This window comes from Acanthaster planci, linkage group LG13 (assembly GCF_054643075.1).
Source record: "Acanthaster planci isolate LZ-2023a linkage group LG13, COTS_SCS, whole genome shotgun sequence".
NCBI classification, from domain to species: Eukaryota; Metazoa; Echinodermata; class Asteroidea; order Valvatida; family Acanthasteridae; genus Acanthaster; species Acanthaster planci.
In genome coordinates, this window is record NC_141789.1 from 7,098,472 (window position 1) to 7,118,832 (window position 20,361).

At 41.0% G+C, this 20,361-nt stretch overlaps 1 protein-coding gene and 1 pseudogene across 2 annotated transcripts in view; one reads left to right on the plus strand and one right to left on the minus strand.

Annotated features, from left to right (window-relative positions):
• thoc3 (THO complex 3) overlaps window positions 1-20,361 on the minus strand; it is a 110,106-nt gene that overhangs the window by 59,903 nt on the left and 29,842 nt on the right. For both annotated transcript variants that reach the window (XR_015427517.1, XM_022253890.2), the window contains exon 3: window positions 3,965-4,169. Coding sequence is in view for 1 of the 2 variants with exons in the window: in XM_022253890.2 (XP_022109582.2) it covers window positions 3,965-4,169 (205 nt within the window). In the remaining variant the exon portion in view is untranslated. The remainder of the gene's footprint in view (window positions 1-3,964; window positions 4,170-20,361) is intronic.
• On the plus strand, window positions 9,114-10,902 carry LOC147796956 (uncharacterized; annotated as a pseudogene).

Sequence of the window (20,361 nt, forward strand, 5' to 3'; positions counted from 1 at the left end):
AAGCACACTATTTGCAGCCCTTGACAAGATATTCAGACAGCAGGAGCATGAAGGACGTGGCACAAATGTCAAATCTGGAGGCCCAGTCAGCTTTCTTGAGGACGTTCTCCAGCTGGTGTTTGGTAGAGTCAGCAAACAGATTTTGGGACAAGCCGGATGAGCTTCCGTCCATGAGCTGTTTATCTTTGTTTGTCCTAGCCTGTAAATCAGGGCCCTTTGGCTGGTGGTGGTCGGCCACTCCGGGCCTAATTTTCATCCAAGTGAAAAGGAAAATGCAGATGGGTGAATAGAAACCACTTGGGGTTGAATCAGGAAGGCAAGTCAAAGCTTGCAGCAAGTGCTGTGGGCCTGGACAGGCATGTGGGGCCCATGGGGTGACACTTGGGACAAGTTGTCCCATGGCCGGGCCACATTGTGCGCATGGAAGATTGGTGTGGGTCGATAGGGCAACACTAAGGTCAAGTTGGTGTACGTCAAGAAGGGTCCCATCTTGCTGGGCTGGATGACCCATGTTGAGTGATCTGTTACGCAAATGGGTGAGTTGTCCCTCGGGGAAGCCCACTCTCAGATGGATGCTGAGAATGCCAGGAAAGCCTGGGAGAAATCAACAGGATTCATCGATCTCGAATGTTTGTGGCATTAGGCCCGGAGTAAGGATCAGTCTGAGGATAACTCGAATGCCAAAGACTACCCTTTCTTGGCCTGGTGACTGTGCTGTTCTTCCAAGGCAGCTTCAGATACACAATGGAACCCCAAGCAACAAAAAATTCAGGGAAGCCATGGGCTGCTTTGAGTCCCCAACCGGCAGGCCAGAAACAGGCAGGCTAGTGAGTGGGTTGGGTTCTGAAGTGGGGCTAGCTGGGGGATCTTTGCCTGCTTGGAACCTGTGGACTGTCTCCGTTTGACCACGCACATTGGGCGTGTTGGGGGCCTTGGACATGGAGCTGGAAACTGGGGCTCATCCTGAAGGCTAGAAAGGCAAATCTACACTAGGGTGCCATTGACCTTAAAGTTTACTGCCTTGGAACTTCTATATCAGCTGTCTCATAAATACCAGCCATCATGGTGGGCTTACCATGGCCCAGCTCCTGGCCTGGGGGATCTCAGTCCCCGGGTCTCAGAAAAATGGGGTGAATTCTGCCCATGGGAGGGGGCAGGGTTCCCCCTGGGGTGGCGATGAGTGTAAGTTCGTAAAAACATTTGAGGAAATTAAAGCATGCGCAGCACTCATGGACATCACCAACTGCATGTAGACCTTCGTCCTAAATGGTACTCATAAATGGAAATTAATAAGATGAGTACCATCGGTTAAAAAAGATCATTAAATGTTGTACAGAAATATACATAAATGTTACAAAATTAAGGTTTGTCAGTATATGCAGGGTACTCTGAACCCATCCTCTAAATAAAACCTAAATTCCTTACAAAAAGAGTTAGTATTGGTAGGGTTAAATCAACCTTTGCCAGAATGGCCTAAACCACAACCAATTTTTTCTCCCAAATTAATACTTCAAAGGGGGAAAATAACTGCTCAGACATCAAGTTAGCCCAAGAAATCTCCAGTCAGTCGTCAGGAGACTTAAGATGCTGATGGTGAAGCTGTTTATATAAGGTGACTGGATGCAGTGGGGAGTGACAAGGATGCTAGTGGTGGATTCAGCTGGGTGCTTATGCAGGACGGGGCCCAGCAGGTCAGTGAGGCTTGTCAGCTGGGCATAGGTTGGGGTGAGGTGAGGTGGCTAGGGGTATAGGAGACCCATAGGCAGGGTGGGGGGTCCTTGGGTACAGAGGACCCATTGGACTGGGACGTGAGCAGAGGTTGGGAGATGTAACTGATGGAGAAGCCGATGTCTTGGGGAATGGTGGCATGCTTGAGGATCTCCAAGGCTTCTCTGATGCATCTTGGGTACCAGTGCTTGGTGCTGGTGATGAGGTGGGCTTGGTCCTAGTTGATGCAGTGATCTTCAGAGTGGGATTGCTTGCCTATCACTGATTCTCATACTCTCCCTTCCTGCCATGGGCTTGGTGTTCTTTGAGTCTGGTGGGGAGGTCCCCATCAGACTCGCCAATATACACTTTGCCACACAGGCAGGGGATCTTGAACACCCCTGGTCAGTGGTGCAGATCTTGTCAGTCCTTGTGGGATGTCAGCATGCTGTGGATATTGAGAGGGGCTGTGTAGAATACCTTGATGTCATGCTTGCTCAGGATATGTTGGATGTGGTGGGAAGTACAACCTAGGTAGGGAAGAGTAACAGAACTACATGTAGGGGCTTTTGGGTCCAGGGGACCCTGCGGCCGGGAGGGGATCTTGGTCTTGGGTCTTAATCTGCTGTGGCCTGTAGCCGTTGCCTTGAAGTGCTGTGGAGATGTGGTGCAGTTCTTTGGCAAGGTGTTCCTTATTGCAGATGTTGTAAGCCCAGCGAACAAGGGCTCGGTAGACAGACGACTTGATTTTTGAGTAATGGAAGGAGGAGCTATTGAAGTATCTGTGTGTGTGAGTGGATTGCAGTACACCTTACGGGTGAGGCGGCCATCTTGACTTCTGAACACCTCAACATCAAACAAGGGAATGCTGCCATTTCTTTCTTGTTCCATGGTGAACTGGGTGCTGCTGTGAAGCACGTTAAGGTAATCCAAGAAGTGTCGGAGGTCGTCTTGCCTATGCTGCCAGATGACAAATGTGTCATGCCCAACTGACAGAGCTCACTGACCTACTGGACCCCATCCTGCATGAGCGCCCAGCTGAATCCACCACTTGCATCCTCGGCACACCCCACTGCATCCAGTCACCCTATATACAAACAGCTTCATTATCAGCATCTCTTCAGTCTCCTGAAGACAGACTGAGCATGCAGTCCGAAATGTTGAGTATACTCCAGGTTCTTTTCAGAGCCACACATACTCAGGGATATATTATTTTGCACGGTGCTACCTCAAGCCTTTCCACCTTTTGCTGTCTTTCACTGTGAATAGCCTGAAATTCCATCTGATTGGGTAGCCATGCAAATCAAAGGAAGTTGAAATCATTTAAACTTTTAAGTCAAAGTATTTGACTTGAAACCAAACTTCCATCAACAACAATGATCATTTAGTATAGTTTTCAGCAGATGTAATTTAAAGCCCCCAAAAAGGAACGTGAGTCGGGAAGAAAGTGATACAAAATTGACGGAAAATAATTTAAAAAGATGATTTGCCTCTCTCCATTCCATAGTAATTTACATCACTCCAACTATACCAGCATACCTTTCAGCCACCAAAGCTAATAGTATCCTGTACCTTTGGCTACATAAAAAACACATACATCACGAGTACATGCTTGTTGCAAATGTCACAATGGACAGAATTTGGATGATGTTAGAGAATTTTGACAGAAAATACACAAAAACGCAGTCACATGTAGTGCTAGAAAATTACATATGCAATGTTCATTTTGCCACTAGTTTTGGAGAAATCCCTGCTCAAAATTACATCAAAATCAAGAACTTGGGGCATTTGATTTTAATTGTGAACCACACATGCATTTTAAGTCTCAATATCATATTTATTCGAATGTCATTTAGTTTGACAGATTTTCTTACAGAAAATTTTCTTAAAGTTGTTCCTTTTTACTTTTTGTAAAAAATACATGTACACGTAGATACATGTATATTTTGTTTCTGCTTTTGTGGAAATTTGGTACAACCAAATATTTCAATTTCAATCACATGGAATGCCAAATATGCAAAGTAATTAAGCCTTTATGAAAAACATAAAGAGCAAATGTGAGGGACAATGGGATGTAACGAACCATACTTAACGCTTTCATTTACATTATTTTTGTCAGGGGTTTTTCACACGTGTAAATAAGGGCCTTATTTGAAATGGATGCTATTTTAGTTAATTAGGAAATTATGATCATCTTTTCATCAGTAACTTAATTACTGTACATAAGAAAAGAAGGAATACTAAATGCAATGTTTACCTTAAAACATTTATGCAGCCATGCCCATTAGTCAGGAAAAATAAGTCATTCTCGTTATTCCATGAAATTTCATTGACTTCAAATTTAAATTGTTCCTCAGATTTTACACGATGGGTTCTGGCATCCACAAAGGTCACAAGATCTTCCTTGTTGCCAACAGCAATTGTCTGGCCATCTGGACTCCAGCAGATATTTATGTTCTCACCTATGTTATGAAAAAAAAAGTTCCATATAAAATAATCAATAAATTATCATACAAAATGTACATTATATACAAGATACATAAAATGTGCCAAGTACATGTATTGGTACACGTACATATCCAAACTAGAAATACCTTTTACCACCTCCTGCCGGGGCATTTTTCAAAGTTGATGATGCTGGGCCGGCATGAAAATCATTTTTTTCTATTTTCAAAATTCTTTAAAAATCTTCATTTACTGGACACTTAAAAACATGTGAAGGACTGTCTGGTGTCCACTCTAGCCTGACAGACAAAATCTACAGCCTTGTAAAAAGAGCCCCGATTGTGCAGTGTTGTATAACTTTCTTTAGTTCACGAACCTGGCTCAGTGTGCTACTGACCTCTTTTCAGTAGGGGCCAGATTAGCATGCAGCGGTGCTGTGTGGCTCATCGCTGCGGTGGTGGAGCGCTTTTGTCCCCGGTGGTAATCCACTCACTCTAAATGCCCCAAACCGTGGTATACTGTTTCAAAACAAGGCTGGATTATCTCCACTTTTGAGACTGAAAAAACGTCCGTAATTCCCAGCAGCCGGGTCTTTTGTTCTGAGTATGGTCTTTTGTTACAAGGCCCTGTTCCCTTTGTCCGAGTTTGGAGACCCCGGCCACGCATATAAAGCATACATGTCCGGTTCCAGAATCCCTGGCAGAAAGTGGTTAAATTAGAACTCAATACGTTTGTCTCAGGGACGGAACACAGGGCTTTTTCGCATTTTCAGGTTTTGAAGCAACTGTGGAAGATACCCAGTTTAATGAACTGTGTCGCAGTGTGGTCACTTTACGGACACTGCAACAGAAGGACTGGATGCAGACCAGAAAAATGATTGTAACAAAAACCCAATCTGTACTATTTACAATATTTGATATGAATTTATTCACAAAATTTCTCGATTCTATAACACAAAATATACACCATTCTGTATTTACAACCAGATGTCTCTCAAGTGAGTGTAGCTACAACTCCGAATTAAATTACATTAATCAAATGAATGTCTATTTACCCCCGCATGAAAAACAGTATTTGCAATTCAAGTATGTACAGTTAAGTATAGGTATGAGTGAATGAAAACTTTGAATTCACAGTCAATTCACAAACTAGTGCATCAAAGAGATACACTTGATAGTTTACAATTTCTTTAATACAATGCTGTAAATCTTTAGCTCTGAAAACTACCTCAAAATAAAAGCATTAGCAATCAAAGTTCCTCCCAGGAAAATAAGTATTCGCAAGAAAACTTCTAAACAAATGTCAGTATCAAAGTAAAAGAATTATCAATTGAAGTTCCTCCGAGGAAAATAAGTATTCAAAAGAAAACTTCTAAACAAATGTCAGTATAAACTCCAGAAAAAAAACAAGGTTGGTCAAATAACCTGAAAGGTTCAAGGCATATACATGTAATAGTAGATCTTTCAGTCAAAATTCGCAAGTGTACGTCTGCTCTCAAATTTAAAATATCTGACATACAGTTCGACGTAATATCAGTTCGTCTCTCCTTGATAAGAATCTGCCCTTGCTAGCTTGATCATCAACTCTGGTACATCTGCGGGGACCACTTCCGCAACTTAGATGTGAACCCTCACTGCAGTGTGCTGTGACCACGGTTACATCGGAATTCAAGAACTAGCCATCGAGCATGAGGAGGAACGAAACTCAACCAGTCTTTGAGCCAAGCTCAGATCTTCAAGGCCATCTAATTGAATCAATAACTCACCAAAATGCCAAATAGTATAGTACAACAACAAAAATTTGTATCTCAATCTCGAACAGTCATTTCAAAGAAAACTTGTCAGAACTCAAACAACTACGATCAGTAATTTAGCGTCAAGTTGATTTCGAACACCTCTTTAACAAATTAGTTGATGCTGTTAAAGTTCAAAATATCACTCCATTCGGTTTCTTGAGAATCACAACAAAAAGCACTGATAAATGACAAAATAACTTGAATTTAAACTTACGGTTTTCTTCAGTTTTCTAATCTTGGAATGTCAATCAGCCGCTACTATGATCCTGACAACCAATTTTGCCTCATAAGCAGCCTGACAAATCTGCTACTGGCTGTGGCAAATGGCGCAACCAAAGTACAAAACTCGCGCGGCACTGGGATAGGGACTATCAACTCAGCCCACACACCTCATCATCATGATGCATCTCTCAGTTCTCTAATGTCTATCACTGTTCATCACATTTATACTCAGTTGTGCTCTGTCCACATTCAAATCACCCACAGAACTTCAGCCTTATTTTCTTTATCTACACAACCTGTGACAAGTCTTTACAAAAGAAAGCTCCACTGCAATACAAAAGGACAAGGTAGTACATCCAAATTCCTAAGTACAGAAAGCCATGGCCCTGTTCATTGATGTGTAACCTGAAGAAGTAAAGTGATGAATTAAACATGAAGAGAAAATCTAGTGAATAATACATGCCAAAGTTTAGTTCAAATAAATTGGGCACAGGAACTGACACTGAAATAGAAAATATCTGACATTAATTGACCTGATAGAAAAATAGGAATAAAATATGGAATTAATTAATGGAGAATTCTGACAAACTGAAAATGAAGTCTTCCGTGTTCACAAGCAGCAAGGTTCAACCCAATCGGCCCTGTACTTCACAAGATATAGTGCTTTGAAGAGTGCACATTTAATGTCACATGACTTGTCATAAGATGACGCCAACATCACATCAGGTCATTTTTTGCCTGAAGCATTTCCCTTCTAAGATATCTGCAAGGTTTGAGCCCTTCCCGATATACCGTGCAGGGTGTCCTCAATACACGCACTAAAAAGGGTTGGCCCAACAGCGTAAACGTGTATTGGGTAAACCACGCCCGCAATGCCTTAAGTGGTGTCACTGATCTGTGAACGTGAAGAAGGGAAATGCTGCAAGCTCACACACCGTCACTGCATTCCGTTCACCACAATTAAATGCATGTTGGCATGTCTTTAAAATCGTGGTGTACATGTTAAAAACCCCTATTAAATTCACGATCCTGATGTTTAAAAATCCGATCACGATGCACAACGAACTACACTGAGTTGTCCAACTTGCAATAATGAGCATAAAATAATGCTTACGATATCGATCGGTGCACCCATGGTGCAGATATGACTATCACTACCAAGCTGTCGGTTCACGAAGAGTGCTGGCATGATTTGATTCAGCAAAACTGATTCACAAAATCTCATGAAATGGGATTAACAGTCCACCTTTTGTGAAAAAGATATCTCTGCTGCCCCGAAATGATCTGGGTTGTACGGTGTCATCAGGAATACTGATGCCACTTTCTTGACAGGTCAACGTACAGTACATCTCTGTACAAGAAAATGACAAAATTAATCCACCAAGGCATCTGTTTCTTCATTCAGATCGAACCAACTAACACACAGATAGAAAAATCAAGTATTAACCTTTTTTTCAAAAAAAGTTGGTAAAGGTAAAAAATACACTCGTGGCAACAAGTATTTTTTTGCAGGGCCCGCTGTGGGATGCCCTGATGAAAATTGTATGCCTGCGCCACTCCGCTATACAATTTTCACTGCCCCGATTTTATGCACTGGATTTCCCCCCTTCTGCTGTCCTAAGTTTCCAAAGTACGAAGAAGTTGGAATAAACACAATGAGTTTGTAGGCATTAATATTGGGAATTATGCAGTACCATCTATGGATCTGGACGCAACGTACAAAACAAAGTACGTACCGGTATCATGAAAACACTGAAAAAAGATTTTTGTAGATTCGGATCTCAAAACTGATTCAGTCCAACTACGGACGGAAAATCCACAACTTAATCACTCACCTTGTGTGAAGGAGATATTTTTTCAAAATTAAAGCTTTTAATTTGAGATATACAGGATTGTCGAAAGCGCCACTGCCATTTTCTGGAATGGTTTATAATTATCTGGCTCAGCAAGTTCGGACAAAAAAATCAAGCTAGAAGAGAGAGAAATCGTATCAGTCAGAACCACCCAACAAAAGCAGATTTCCTGGCAAAGCATTCAATTTTGGTACAGTGTATAAGAACAAGCCACGTGGAACAGGTACGGACAGACTACCACCGTACCACCGATTGACCAACTACGTACCCGCACAGCCCTGACATCACACAAAATTGATTATGGACGTGTAGGTGGGTAGGTGATATGTATTACGAACATTAACGAAGCCAGAATATCAGTCTTTAGGGTAAATTTTTAATCAATTTTTTTTTTCCATTTTTAATTATTAGCCATTTGATTTGATATTCATTCACTTCGTCGCACAGAGAGCCAGCTTTGCCATAAATACGAGTTTCCTTTCCCTCTGGATAAAAGCTAATCCACGCCATGTCTGGGCCTTTCACCGGTACTTTATGTATATATTTGCCTAAAAAATTAATGAAAAAAATAATCAATAAAAAAAATTAAGCTTTTTAAAAATCGACTTGTGATGGCCAAAGGCACCTCCCATAAACTTAAATCTTATAAATCTGTTTTTAAGAGCCTGATGAAAGTGGCCAGGAAACGCCTCAGTCCAAATTTCCCTGGGCACCCTCACCAAAAACCAATGCATCACGTTTCCAACTGAAAAAACGCTAGATTTTCACTGTCTTTTGTGACGGGCATAGTCTAGGCCTACCATTAAAATGGAAGAACAGGTTTCACTGTTATGGCATCTTCTCATAATCAACTATCTGAAAAGAATTTCCAGGGAATGTAGTCTGCAAAATAAACACGTAGATTTGTTTGACACTGCATTGGTAAATTGGTACCCGGTACCGAGACAGGGTGTATGCACAGATATGATATTAACTCAATTTGAATTATGACTTCTATACACCGATGTACAGTCACCAATTTCTATGGTCCTCAAATCACAAATGTGGGAAACCAGGTGAACTAGAGCAAGTTTTATCTGTTGCAATTCATCATGGCGGCGTGTGGTAAACAATTTTTACTACGCGGCGGCGGCCCCATGGTTTATTTGCAATACTTTATTGGGCATACTCGGGGCCGATTTTGGGACATAACAACTATCAAGCTGTATTCTTTCCACAAAGCCTTTGCAAAGCGATATGTGGCTCTGGACTACAACTTCAATGAGAGATCATCTGCATGACTCCCAGGTGAATAGTCATCTACCGTACAGGCGCTAGCTGCCCATAAATGTAAATGTATTTTGGAAAGTTTGGCCTTTTTAGTCATGGTAACAGTGGGAAAAATACTGCTTTTAAACAAATTTAGACTATTTTCAACATGATTTTCAGTAACAAACTCTTATATCACTTCCATGCATTTTAATTCAGAATATTTTAAACTCTTGTCAAGGCCTACATGTAAGAAACTTGGGCGATAGGCCCGCTGGTAAGTTGATTAATTTGTTTTTGTGTGCATGTATCGAGCTCATTTTTTTAAATCAGTTTAATTAGCACGTGTAATTCTTTACAAATCTGTTCATCTTTTTTCCCATTCAGGTGACAAGCTGGCTAATGAGGAAAACCAGCCTTGATGGTTGCTGAGGTGCAGGGCAGTTAATAGACAAAACAATATAGGGTCAAAGTCAAGAAACACTTAAAACAGACTATTCTGTAATTTTTAAAATGAATTTTTCTGTTATGGAAAAGAGAACAAAAGCTGTTGTGTGGCTTTACTTTTAGTTGAGTAAGCTAATTGAAACGAGTTTAATGATAGATGAAAAATGGTGGGATTGATGTCTTTCAAATAAAAATATGAAATAAAAAAAAAAAACAGGGATGGGGAAAGGGGTTTGATGTGGGCGGTGACGATAAAATTTATTGTGATCAGCTAGAAACACTATTTTCAGACCAAGTTGCACGTACGTGTAGTCATGTGGACGTACTCAGTGAGTTTCAGCCTACGTGTATTTCCTTTATTTTCAGAAAGTGGTCCATCGTTACTTTTACTTTAAGATGGCGGGTCCGATTTTAATCTCAACCATGTGACAAATGACTGGTTTCTAATGAGACTCTTCAAGGACCTGCTAGGTACAGCATATTGTCCAGGATTTTCAGCAAGAAATCCCATCCAGCATGTGTGGGGGATGGTCCTCACTAGTGCTGCAACTTCAGTCTACCTACCAGACTGCCTACCCGGAGAACTCCCACCCACACAACAGCAGCACCTGAAGGTGCAAGCTCTAAAAGACAGAGGGGCAAGTTTTTGATGCCACCTCAAGTGTTCTTGAGGGATACTGGAAGAACCTGAAGTACAGCAACGTGCCAATTGAGGTCAGTCACAAATCAACTCAAGATGTGGCACACCCATACACCGAAGTGGAGTACAATCGGGCCCACAAACTTCTCACGGGGCCATACAAGAACATTGAGTAAGCCAGGGATATCCATGACGATGTTGACTTCTTCAAGAAGCACATTGATCGTCGAGTCGACATGCTTATCTTTGCCAAATGCCTACCTCCAGATGTATGTCACCACTGCACCTCCAACCCTCCCCAAAACCTTGAGGCAGTCTCATTATACCAGACATTTCCATCTCCGACCCCATCTTTAAAGCATCCAGATCACTTTTTGACTTTCCTTGAAGCACTTTCTAGCCAACAGAGCCTCCCTGATGAGCACATGCTGTTTGTTCAGCAAGAACAACTCGGAAGATGCTCGTTCTGCAAGTACGTGTACTCATCAGAGACAAACATGAAAGACCACCATAGGATCTTCCACCCTAGACAATCCCTGAAATAAAGAAATGTAAATAAATGATCCAATCCAAATGTGCACAACTGGCCAGCAGTGTAAAGCTACAAAAGCAAGGCTGATAAACCTCCTTAAATGAAATTAGGATATTGTTACAAATTTACAAACTACATGGGTGGTTTTTACATAGCAGGACAGATTTAGTTTTGTAATATTTGTGGTCAGTATTCATCTTCTTACAATTCAGATAGTGTTTAGTGTTGTCACTAATTGTTTAATCTTCAAAGAGCAGTAAATCTTTTATCAGAATGTGTGCATAGGTGAAGTAATTAGAACATCTTTATGACCAGGGTCCATATACAGTATGACGTCACAATATTCCAGTAACAATATGTTATGCTGTTTAAGGTATTTTTGCTTCATTTCCCAAGTCTTTGGTTTAAAGAATAAAATTTGTTTTAAGAGTTCTAATTTGTGATGTAATCATGAATAGAAATTGTATTTGTATAGATTGTAGAAACACAACCCCCCAGTTTATAAGTATTGGGATTCTTAAAAGTAAAAAAAAAATCCCCCAAAAGTTTTAAACGTATTAAGATTCTAAAAAGTGAAAAAATATGCACGAGATCTTAAATAATTTTTGGCAGAAATTACAATCAGGACACACACAATATTGTGGGACATTGTGCCAGTGTATGATATTTCCAAAAAATCAGAAAAATAATTTCGAAAAATAGTTTTAACACACATGAATGAATGCCGAAAAGGGAAATTTTTACTCTAATCGTGCATGAACAAAAAGGCATGAATAAAGGTCCTAAACTAAAGGGTATCACCAGCTCAATTCACGAATGAATTTAAGAAACCAATCTCCAAAATTTTCCCCCAATCGGGAGACAGACGCTAAATCGGGAGACCGGGACGCCCAAAACAAAACTCATGCGTGCCATCGCCATAGGACACAGTTGCTAAATACGGAGATTGCCTTGTTATTGTGCCGGTGAATGTACATTGTACAATACGTACATGTATACTTACATATATGTATCATGCCGGTGGGATATGGGCGCCATGGCCGGCGCACACAGGAAGGAAAAGGGATAGGCGTAAGCGGAATGGCATTTGATTCAGGCCTAACAACACTTGCAAAGGCAACAATACACGTAAATTTAAATGCAAATAATAAGTTTCATGACTTAACTTAGAGAGAGCTTCAATCAGTGAATTTGGCAGTCTTCATTTCCACTTCATGCAGTGCCATGATGTGACTCGCATGATCATAGCAATATATTAAGAGCGTACACTATCGGCTGGCTACTTGCCTGTCACTTTGTTAATAGCAGTCATAGTCTGCCTTTTCAGACATGGCTTATGCTCATGCGCTGTTTGTGTTTTGGGGGTCCCCTGATTGACTTGGATCACGTTCATTCAATGAATCCCTCTCCTGAACAATGTTATGGCTACAATTTACATGTACATGTAGGTACCGTTTCAAAATTGGATTCGGCTTACTTTTTGGCTTCGCTGGTTCGAATGCTGCCTCAAAATAGCTGGAACCAGTAAAGCCGAAACTAAGTCTAATCCACTCATTTCGAAAACGAACTCCGAACACGTACATGTGAATTTCAAAATGAGTCCATTAGGCTTTGTCTTTGGCTTCACTGGTTCCAGCCATGGGCATACATTTAAACTACATGCAGAGGCTCTGACTGGAACCAACAAACACAACGTTAAAAAAAATCTGTCCATGTACACCTGTACCTACATGTATACAGACCGTATTTGCGGCGTCCCCAATTTCAGTCGTATTCCTGAACGTGCAGTACAAATTTGAAAACTTTAATGGGATGGTACCAGGTGATATTGGGGGTCGGAATGAAATCGTAGAATATAGTCGGGTTCTTTGAATTTGATGTTTTCAAATAAATACACTACGTTGGGGAATATGACTGAAATTGGGGATGCTGCGAATACAGACTATTCGCTGCATGTAAATGTACACATGCATACATGTACATACATGTATGTACATGTACATATACTGCACATGCATACATGTACATGCACACATCATCTTCCACCATGCTCTGTGACACTACATAGTGTAGGCCATGCCGCATCGTGTGCAGACTGTGCGAATTTGCAATTTTGCAGCTACGATACATTCGTGAAACAACTGAATACTAGGCCTATGCCTATGATGCAAGCATGACCATGATGATGCAGTTTGTCCTGGATTTATGAAACATACCCAGGACGATCTTGGACAAACCACTATATACCATATACTATATGGCGTGAATGTAAAGACGCCAAGTTCTGACTGTTGCGTGCTGGCATGCATTATCATAAACTAGGGCATACCACAAGGGAGCCGGGCCTCTTATTCCTCGTCTTACAGGTTGCAATTGATTAATCGTACGTTTAACATCCATGTAATTAATTTCTATTAGATGTAATGTAATGGCAGATAAATGTCTGTAAAATAAATATTGCCAGGGCCACGAGTTGTCTCTTCTCCCATGTTCTCAACTGCACGACTTTTATTTCATAAGTAATTAACGTAGTTTTGTTCACAGGTATTTGTATGCCTTTTCCTGCGAAATAAGTAGGCTTAAGCATTATATCATATCCCTCATCATTGCTAAAAAATCTTATGCCCCATTCCCTATAATCCTTATACAGGGATATACCATTGTTTGCCCTCCCTCTTATCACAATAAGAGCCAACACCCACTTATTTCACGTAATTTCATTTAGAAAGCAAGCCATTAAAAAATACGTACAAAACACAGGATTGCTCTCATCTTCATATTTATTACAGGACCACCAAAAAATGAAACAAATGAAATCATAATAATTATTAATAACTGCAAAAATAGATAAATCCATCAAGCAAACTATCAATCAAAAGCTGAAGAGAAAAAAGTCTGGAAGTGAATTACAACCTCATTATCGCATGAAAACAAACCGGGACTATGAATATAACACTGTAGAGGATTATCAAATAAAGTTTCACGCGATGGAAGATGGACAGGATTATGAAAGTTAAGTTTGGGAGAAACCAGATAAATACAACCAGACCAGACAACTTCATGAAAGTTGATCTAAACTAATTACCACATAAGAACTTGTGACCATGAAGATACCAATAAGGAGAAAATCCAACATTTTATCAATTAATACTACTTATGACAGTCACTGGACTGCTTCCTCTTCAGAAACATTTTTCGGCACTTGGAGTTCACGCTCTCCCTCAGCTGTTTCATGGATGCAGGCGAAGTGGTGCCAGGATATTCTCTGTCTGCTTGCACAAGTATGGCCTTAAACCTAATGTCCTGCGTTAGTGCCCTCTTGTACACACGGCAGCCTCCTGGTCTTGGCACTGCCCCCGAAGAAGTTAGCCATTGACAGCTCAGTATCACTGAACATTGCGGACATCAGCTTAAGGACTAGGGACTGTCCACTTGATGCACGAAAGAAACAGCCTTCACAGTCCCATGCCGCATTTCGATCAATGAATGTTTGTTACCGATGGTGACAAAGTACTCAGTACACTTGAGCACCAAGGGTTCACAGGCAACAGCAGCAGTGGCTCTCTCAGACACCAGATCCCCAATCATATTGCACAAAGCATCCACAGTACCCCTCAGGCTGTTGATATGTTGGATGAGGCGATCCTGCTTGGTCTCGATTGATGTCAAATGCACCAGGATGTCCTGTTGGTTGCAACCAAGGGGCACGGAGAGCAGAGTTTACAGGCCAGATATGTCAACTGAAGAGGCCTCAGCGGGTGGAGAAGGTGGCTGGATGTACGATGTAGGAGATGATGACCCTTCGATGGTGGCGCAGGTGTCCAGTTGTAAAGGTACTTTGGTTGTCGGTGCTGGGTGTTTGGCCAAAATGTTGTCTGTTGGGGATGATGAACAGTCAATGACTGCACAGGTTTCTATCAATGGGGGTGTTTGGGTTGTTGGCGCCGCTTGATGTTCCGCCCCGACGCAGGTATGCAGTTATGGGGTTGCTGGGACTGGAGGATCTTCTGCCCCATCATCTGCGAGGGATGACGAACCTTCGGTGACTGCCACAATTAAAGGAGCAGCCTTACGAACTGATTTGATGAGAGGCTCGTCATCGGAGTCATTGTTGTCTGTTGGCATCAGCTTTGGTTTCTCCGACACTGAAATTGAAAAAAGAGAGAAAATATATATGTAGTAGTTAGACTAACGAAGACCAGCAATTATACATAACGGCAGCAAAGGTCAATGCATGTAGCAACATACAGTAACATAGGCATATCCAGGGCATTTAACATTAAAAAAATTCGAACTTCAGCCAGTGGGTAAGTTGCATCTATTCAGTGATGAAACATCAGGTCTGTATTGGCAATTAATAGGCCCCCTAATGTTTGTTACCCGGCATTATAAAACTGATCAATTTTTTCGAACTGATCAGGCAAATATGCCTAACTTTACTTCATTCAGAAACTGTCCAAGAAGTCTTGTTCCTATATAAGCTGCTATAGCTGTTCAAACTCAAGTTAAGAATTAATTTGTGCAAGTTCTATGAAAGTTGGTGTCACCTTACGTTTTGTTTGAAGTATCCATGCTTTGTAGGTCCTCGACTTGTATGTAACAGCAACTTCTTGACCATCTTCGAGGGGATCCTTCGCCTTGACTCTGGCTCACCTGACCCGTTCAACGATTCTGGAATATCTGGCTGGAGTAATCCAGCAAATCTCAACGAAATTGTCCATCTTAATTGTAGAGGAAGTGTTGTCAGGAGCATGATGTACCAGGAAAGTGACGTTTGGCTTGTGAGATCCATTGCTTTATCTTATTTTTATCCGAATAAAACGTTCAAAGCCCCGACAGCCGTGCCGGCCCACTCAATTGGAACTTAACAGAAATCCTCTAACGTGCCGTCACAACTGTCGGTATTCTTTGAAGAAGGTAGCCCCACTCTGCTTTGGGTCTAACGCCATACAGGGAGACAATGGTCAATTATCAGCTTTGTATGTGGCAGGTTCCATTTGCAAAACATGTGCGCAAATGCATCGGTGTTCCATCGGCTGGATATCTCAGCAAGCATGGAATGGAGGTACATGCGTTAATGTTTCCTTTAATGTTTGTAGGCTGACACTATCAGTTATTACTTGGCAGAAAAATAAAACAAAACTGCTCCAAACTGCTCAATGGCTATACTGTGACCTAAAATACAAAGCAGTTAAGTTAGAGAGCCTGGAGTTTCGATCCTATAGCAGAGTCTTTCTTAAGATATTGTCAGGCAAGGTTTTGAACTGTCACACCCGTGGCTTCACATTCACTTTGCTCAAATTCCATTCTATGGTTTTATGATGAGTAAAATGGAGTCAGGAGAAATTTATGAAACGTGTTAAAACAACGTAAGGATGATAATTAAGAGAAGTGCACAACTGACTTCTTAATCACCCATGGAAAGACCAATAATAGTGCCACACGGTCTAACGTTAAGCATTTTATTTTGTAAGTTACATTCACATAATTACAGTGCTTGTAAGAAAATTCCGGGATGTAAGATTGAACACTTCCTACTGAATTATCTAAGAACCTCACATCCTTGTACCCATTGGAATGCAACGAAATGTATATGTATATTCCCAGTTTTCTACAACACTTATTACCCACAGTTCCTCCCGAAACGCATAGCACGCATTGCCCAGTATTTACTTTTGCGTATCGTTTCGGCTGAAAAGTCGGAATACAAATAGTAAAACTACTTTCAAGTGAAGTAAGCCTACAAATATGATGTTTTAGACGCGGGACGGAACAGTCGGTCAATTTCGCGTTGCCGCCTAAGGTCAATCTAGGTCTAAAACCCTTCCCTTTCCAACTACACACAAATTTTCAACCAAATCAGTTATGTACTTCAAGAGATGTAGCACTTTAAGCTAGTGTCCCTTTAATGTCAAGTGACTTGTCACATGATGACGTCATTGTGACAATTTGGCTTTGGACCATCCTGAAATAATTGTCGGAAGGTCTGCTTCGTACGAAGTCAATCAAATTTTTTTTTAAACATACCAAATTCAAGTAACACAAAAAAATCGAAGCTCGGGTACAGTCTTAACGTTGTTGTGCAACAACGCTACCTATGGTTAAATATAGGACAGTTTGTTGAAAATTGGAAGCCCAGGCAAGTGTAACTGCAATACCGCAATAGCCGCCTCATAGCGTGATATACGACAGTCCGAAAACTCCATGCAATCTGTGTACAAAGTCTAAGCAGAAAATTAATTATTCAAATATCAATAATAAATAAACTAATTAAGTTATCATTGTGAATTTCTTCTACGACTGTCCTTGGATGATTGTTCAACTACCTGCCAAGTTTGAAGTCTGTCTGATTTTCCTTACTGCCAAAATGCTATGCCTGAAAAAAACTGACTGAATAAGGAGAAAGAAAAAAAAGGAAAACTAGAGCTTATTTGTCTGTTTGCCAACAGAACAAAGGGCTTTTTCGCATTCTTTTTACAGTTGAACAACTATGGCATCATCACATCAAGTCATTTTTTGTATATAACACCCCTCTTTTAAGTTATCTGTGAAGTTTCAACCTGATAGAACATGTACTTCAGGAGATATTGGGCTATAAACAGTGCACCTTTAATGTCACGACTTGTCTCCTGGTGACGTCATCAGCACATAAGGTCAATATTCCTCTAGAACATTGCCTTTTCAAGATATCTGCAAGATTAGAACCCGATTGGACAGCTACTTCAGGAGATATACAAGAGTGCACATTTAATGTCACATGACTTGTTTCCTGATGACATCATCATCACAAGAGGTCAATTTTCCCCTAAAGCACTCCATTTTCAAGACATCTGGAAGATTTGAACTTGTACTCGGACATGTACTTCAGGATATATAGGGCTTTAAAGAGTTCGCATTTAATTTCACATGACTTGTCTCTTCTGACATCATCATCACATAAGGTCAATTTTCCTCCAAAGCACTCTATTCAAGATATTTGCAAGATTTGAACCCAATCGGACATGTACTTCAGGAGATACAGGGCCTTAAAGAGTGTATTCTCCGTTCACATTGGTCTGCAAACCCCGCCTTATTTGCATAATCATAAATATGCATTGTCACCCAAAAAACCCAAAATTCTTTGATAACATCTTACATAGCAGTAATTGATTGCACCTTTCACATTTTCTGTGTACAAAATTTAAGAAAAAAGATTGTAGGACCACTATAGAAGACATCTGTTGCACAATCCTGAACATTCTGGTGCAAAAATGAATTTCACTTTTGATAACTGTGACCAGAAGTTGTTACTGTATGATATACACTTCAAAGGTAATAAATATTGAAAAATCAATAATAAATTACTTGATGACGTCATCAAGACGTCATTGTTCTAGGACCATCTATGCATAAGGGTTGTTCACTGACATAAGTTTGATGAAGATCCGATGTTGCTAAGGGACCAAAGTCGTGGGCAGAAAAACCATGCACAAAACAAATGGCATTTGGGTCAGAAGAAGAAGAAACGAGAGGTTTGCCAACAGAACAGTGGGCATTTTCGTATTCGTTTGTACATTTGAACAACTAAGGCATCATCACATCAAGTCACTTTTTGTATGTAACACCTCTCTTTAAAGTTATCTGCAAAGTTTCAACTTGATAGAACATGTACTTCAGGAGATACAGGGCTTTAAAAAGTGCACCTTTAATGTCACATGACTTGTCTCCTGATGATAATGTCAATATTTCTCTAAAGCAATCCCTCTTCAATATATTTGCAAGATTTTACCCCAATCTGACATCTACTATAGGGGATATAGTGCCTTAAAGGTTGCACCCTTAATGTCATGTGACTTGTCTCCTGATGACATCATCATCAGATAAGGTCAACATTTCTTGAAACCACTCCCTTTTCAAGATATCTGCAAGATTGAACCTAGGGCCTTAAATATAGGGCCTTAAATGTTGTACCCTTAACCACTACCAGCCGGGGACTCCGGGATCGGAGCCGTATGGTTTATATGTGTGGCCGGGGTCTCCGAACTCGGACAAAGGAAACAGGGCCCTGTAACAAAAGACCCTACTCCGAACAAAAGACCAGGCTGCTGGGCATGACCGGCATTTTTCACTCTCAAAAGTGGTGATAATCCAGCATTATTTTGAAACCGTATACCAGGGTTTGGGGTATTTAGAGCAAGCGGATTACCACCGGGGACAAAAGCTCTCCACCACTGCAGCGATGAGCCACACAGCACCGCTGCATGCTAATCTGGCCCCTATTGAAAAGAGGTCAGCAGTGCACTGAGCCAGGTTCGTGAACAAAAGACAGCTGTATAACACCGCACAATCTGGGCTCTGTTTACAAGGCTGCAGGCCTGGCTGAAATATTCGGGTGTCAATGAAGGTCACCTGTCAACTTAGAGTAGTGCCTGAAGATTACTCCGTGCGGCTATAAACGACTGTTAAATGGAATGATGAATTGTTGAAGGATTTTGAAAACGGAAAAAATGATAGTCATGCCGGCCCAGCATCCTCAACGTTGAAAAATGCCCCGGTCCGAAGTGGTTAATGTCACGTGACTTGTCTCCTGATGACATCATTATCACATAAGGTCAATATACCTCTTAAGCCCTTACTTTTCAAGATATCTGCAAGATTTGAACCCAATCAGACATGTACTTCAGGAGATATGGGGTCTTAAAGAGTGCACCTTTAATGTCACGTGACTTGTCTCCTGATGAAGTCATGATCACATGAGGTCAAAATTCCCCTAAAGCACTCCCTTTCCAAGATATCTGCAAGATTTGAACCAAATTGGATATACACTTTAGGAGATATACAGTGTAGTAGTTTTAATGTCACGTGACTCCTCTGTTGATGGCGTTGTCATCACGTGAGGTCAATTTCCATTTGTAAACCTTCCCTTCCTAACTACATGTACCTGCAAGGTTTAAACCCAATAAGACATGTACAATACAAACATTTTACTTATCACGGAAAGTTCAGAGATTAGATTTTTTAAACAATTGTCCCTTTTGCCATTCCATACAATGCAATCTGCTCTGGGCAGGACGTGGTCGGCATTTTGCCAGGTCCTGAGTATAATGCCCTATGCACTGTGCACCGTCTATGTTGCAGGCAGATATTGGGCGTCCACACACACAGTAGCATATGCACAGCATGCTACTGGGATTTTTGAGTTGGCAATTTATATTTTAGGGGGTTTTTGTCGGTGGTGCTTCATGTGTGTGAAAAAGTACACCAGTTATGCACTTCATGCAGCTGACTCCCATGTTTTAGCTGTCATCTCATGCACAATTTACGCTTAGATTTCTTGCAGTTGATTTCTTACCAAATTTTGAAGAATAAAAGAAGTTTTTATTGTAACTTCCGCTCTGATGATGTCATCAGCCCTATTCTTCACACACATGTTGACAGGGTAAAGATGATCATCTAAATCAATTTTCAGGGGATTCAGACAAACTTCGCCACA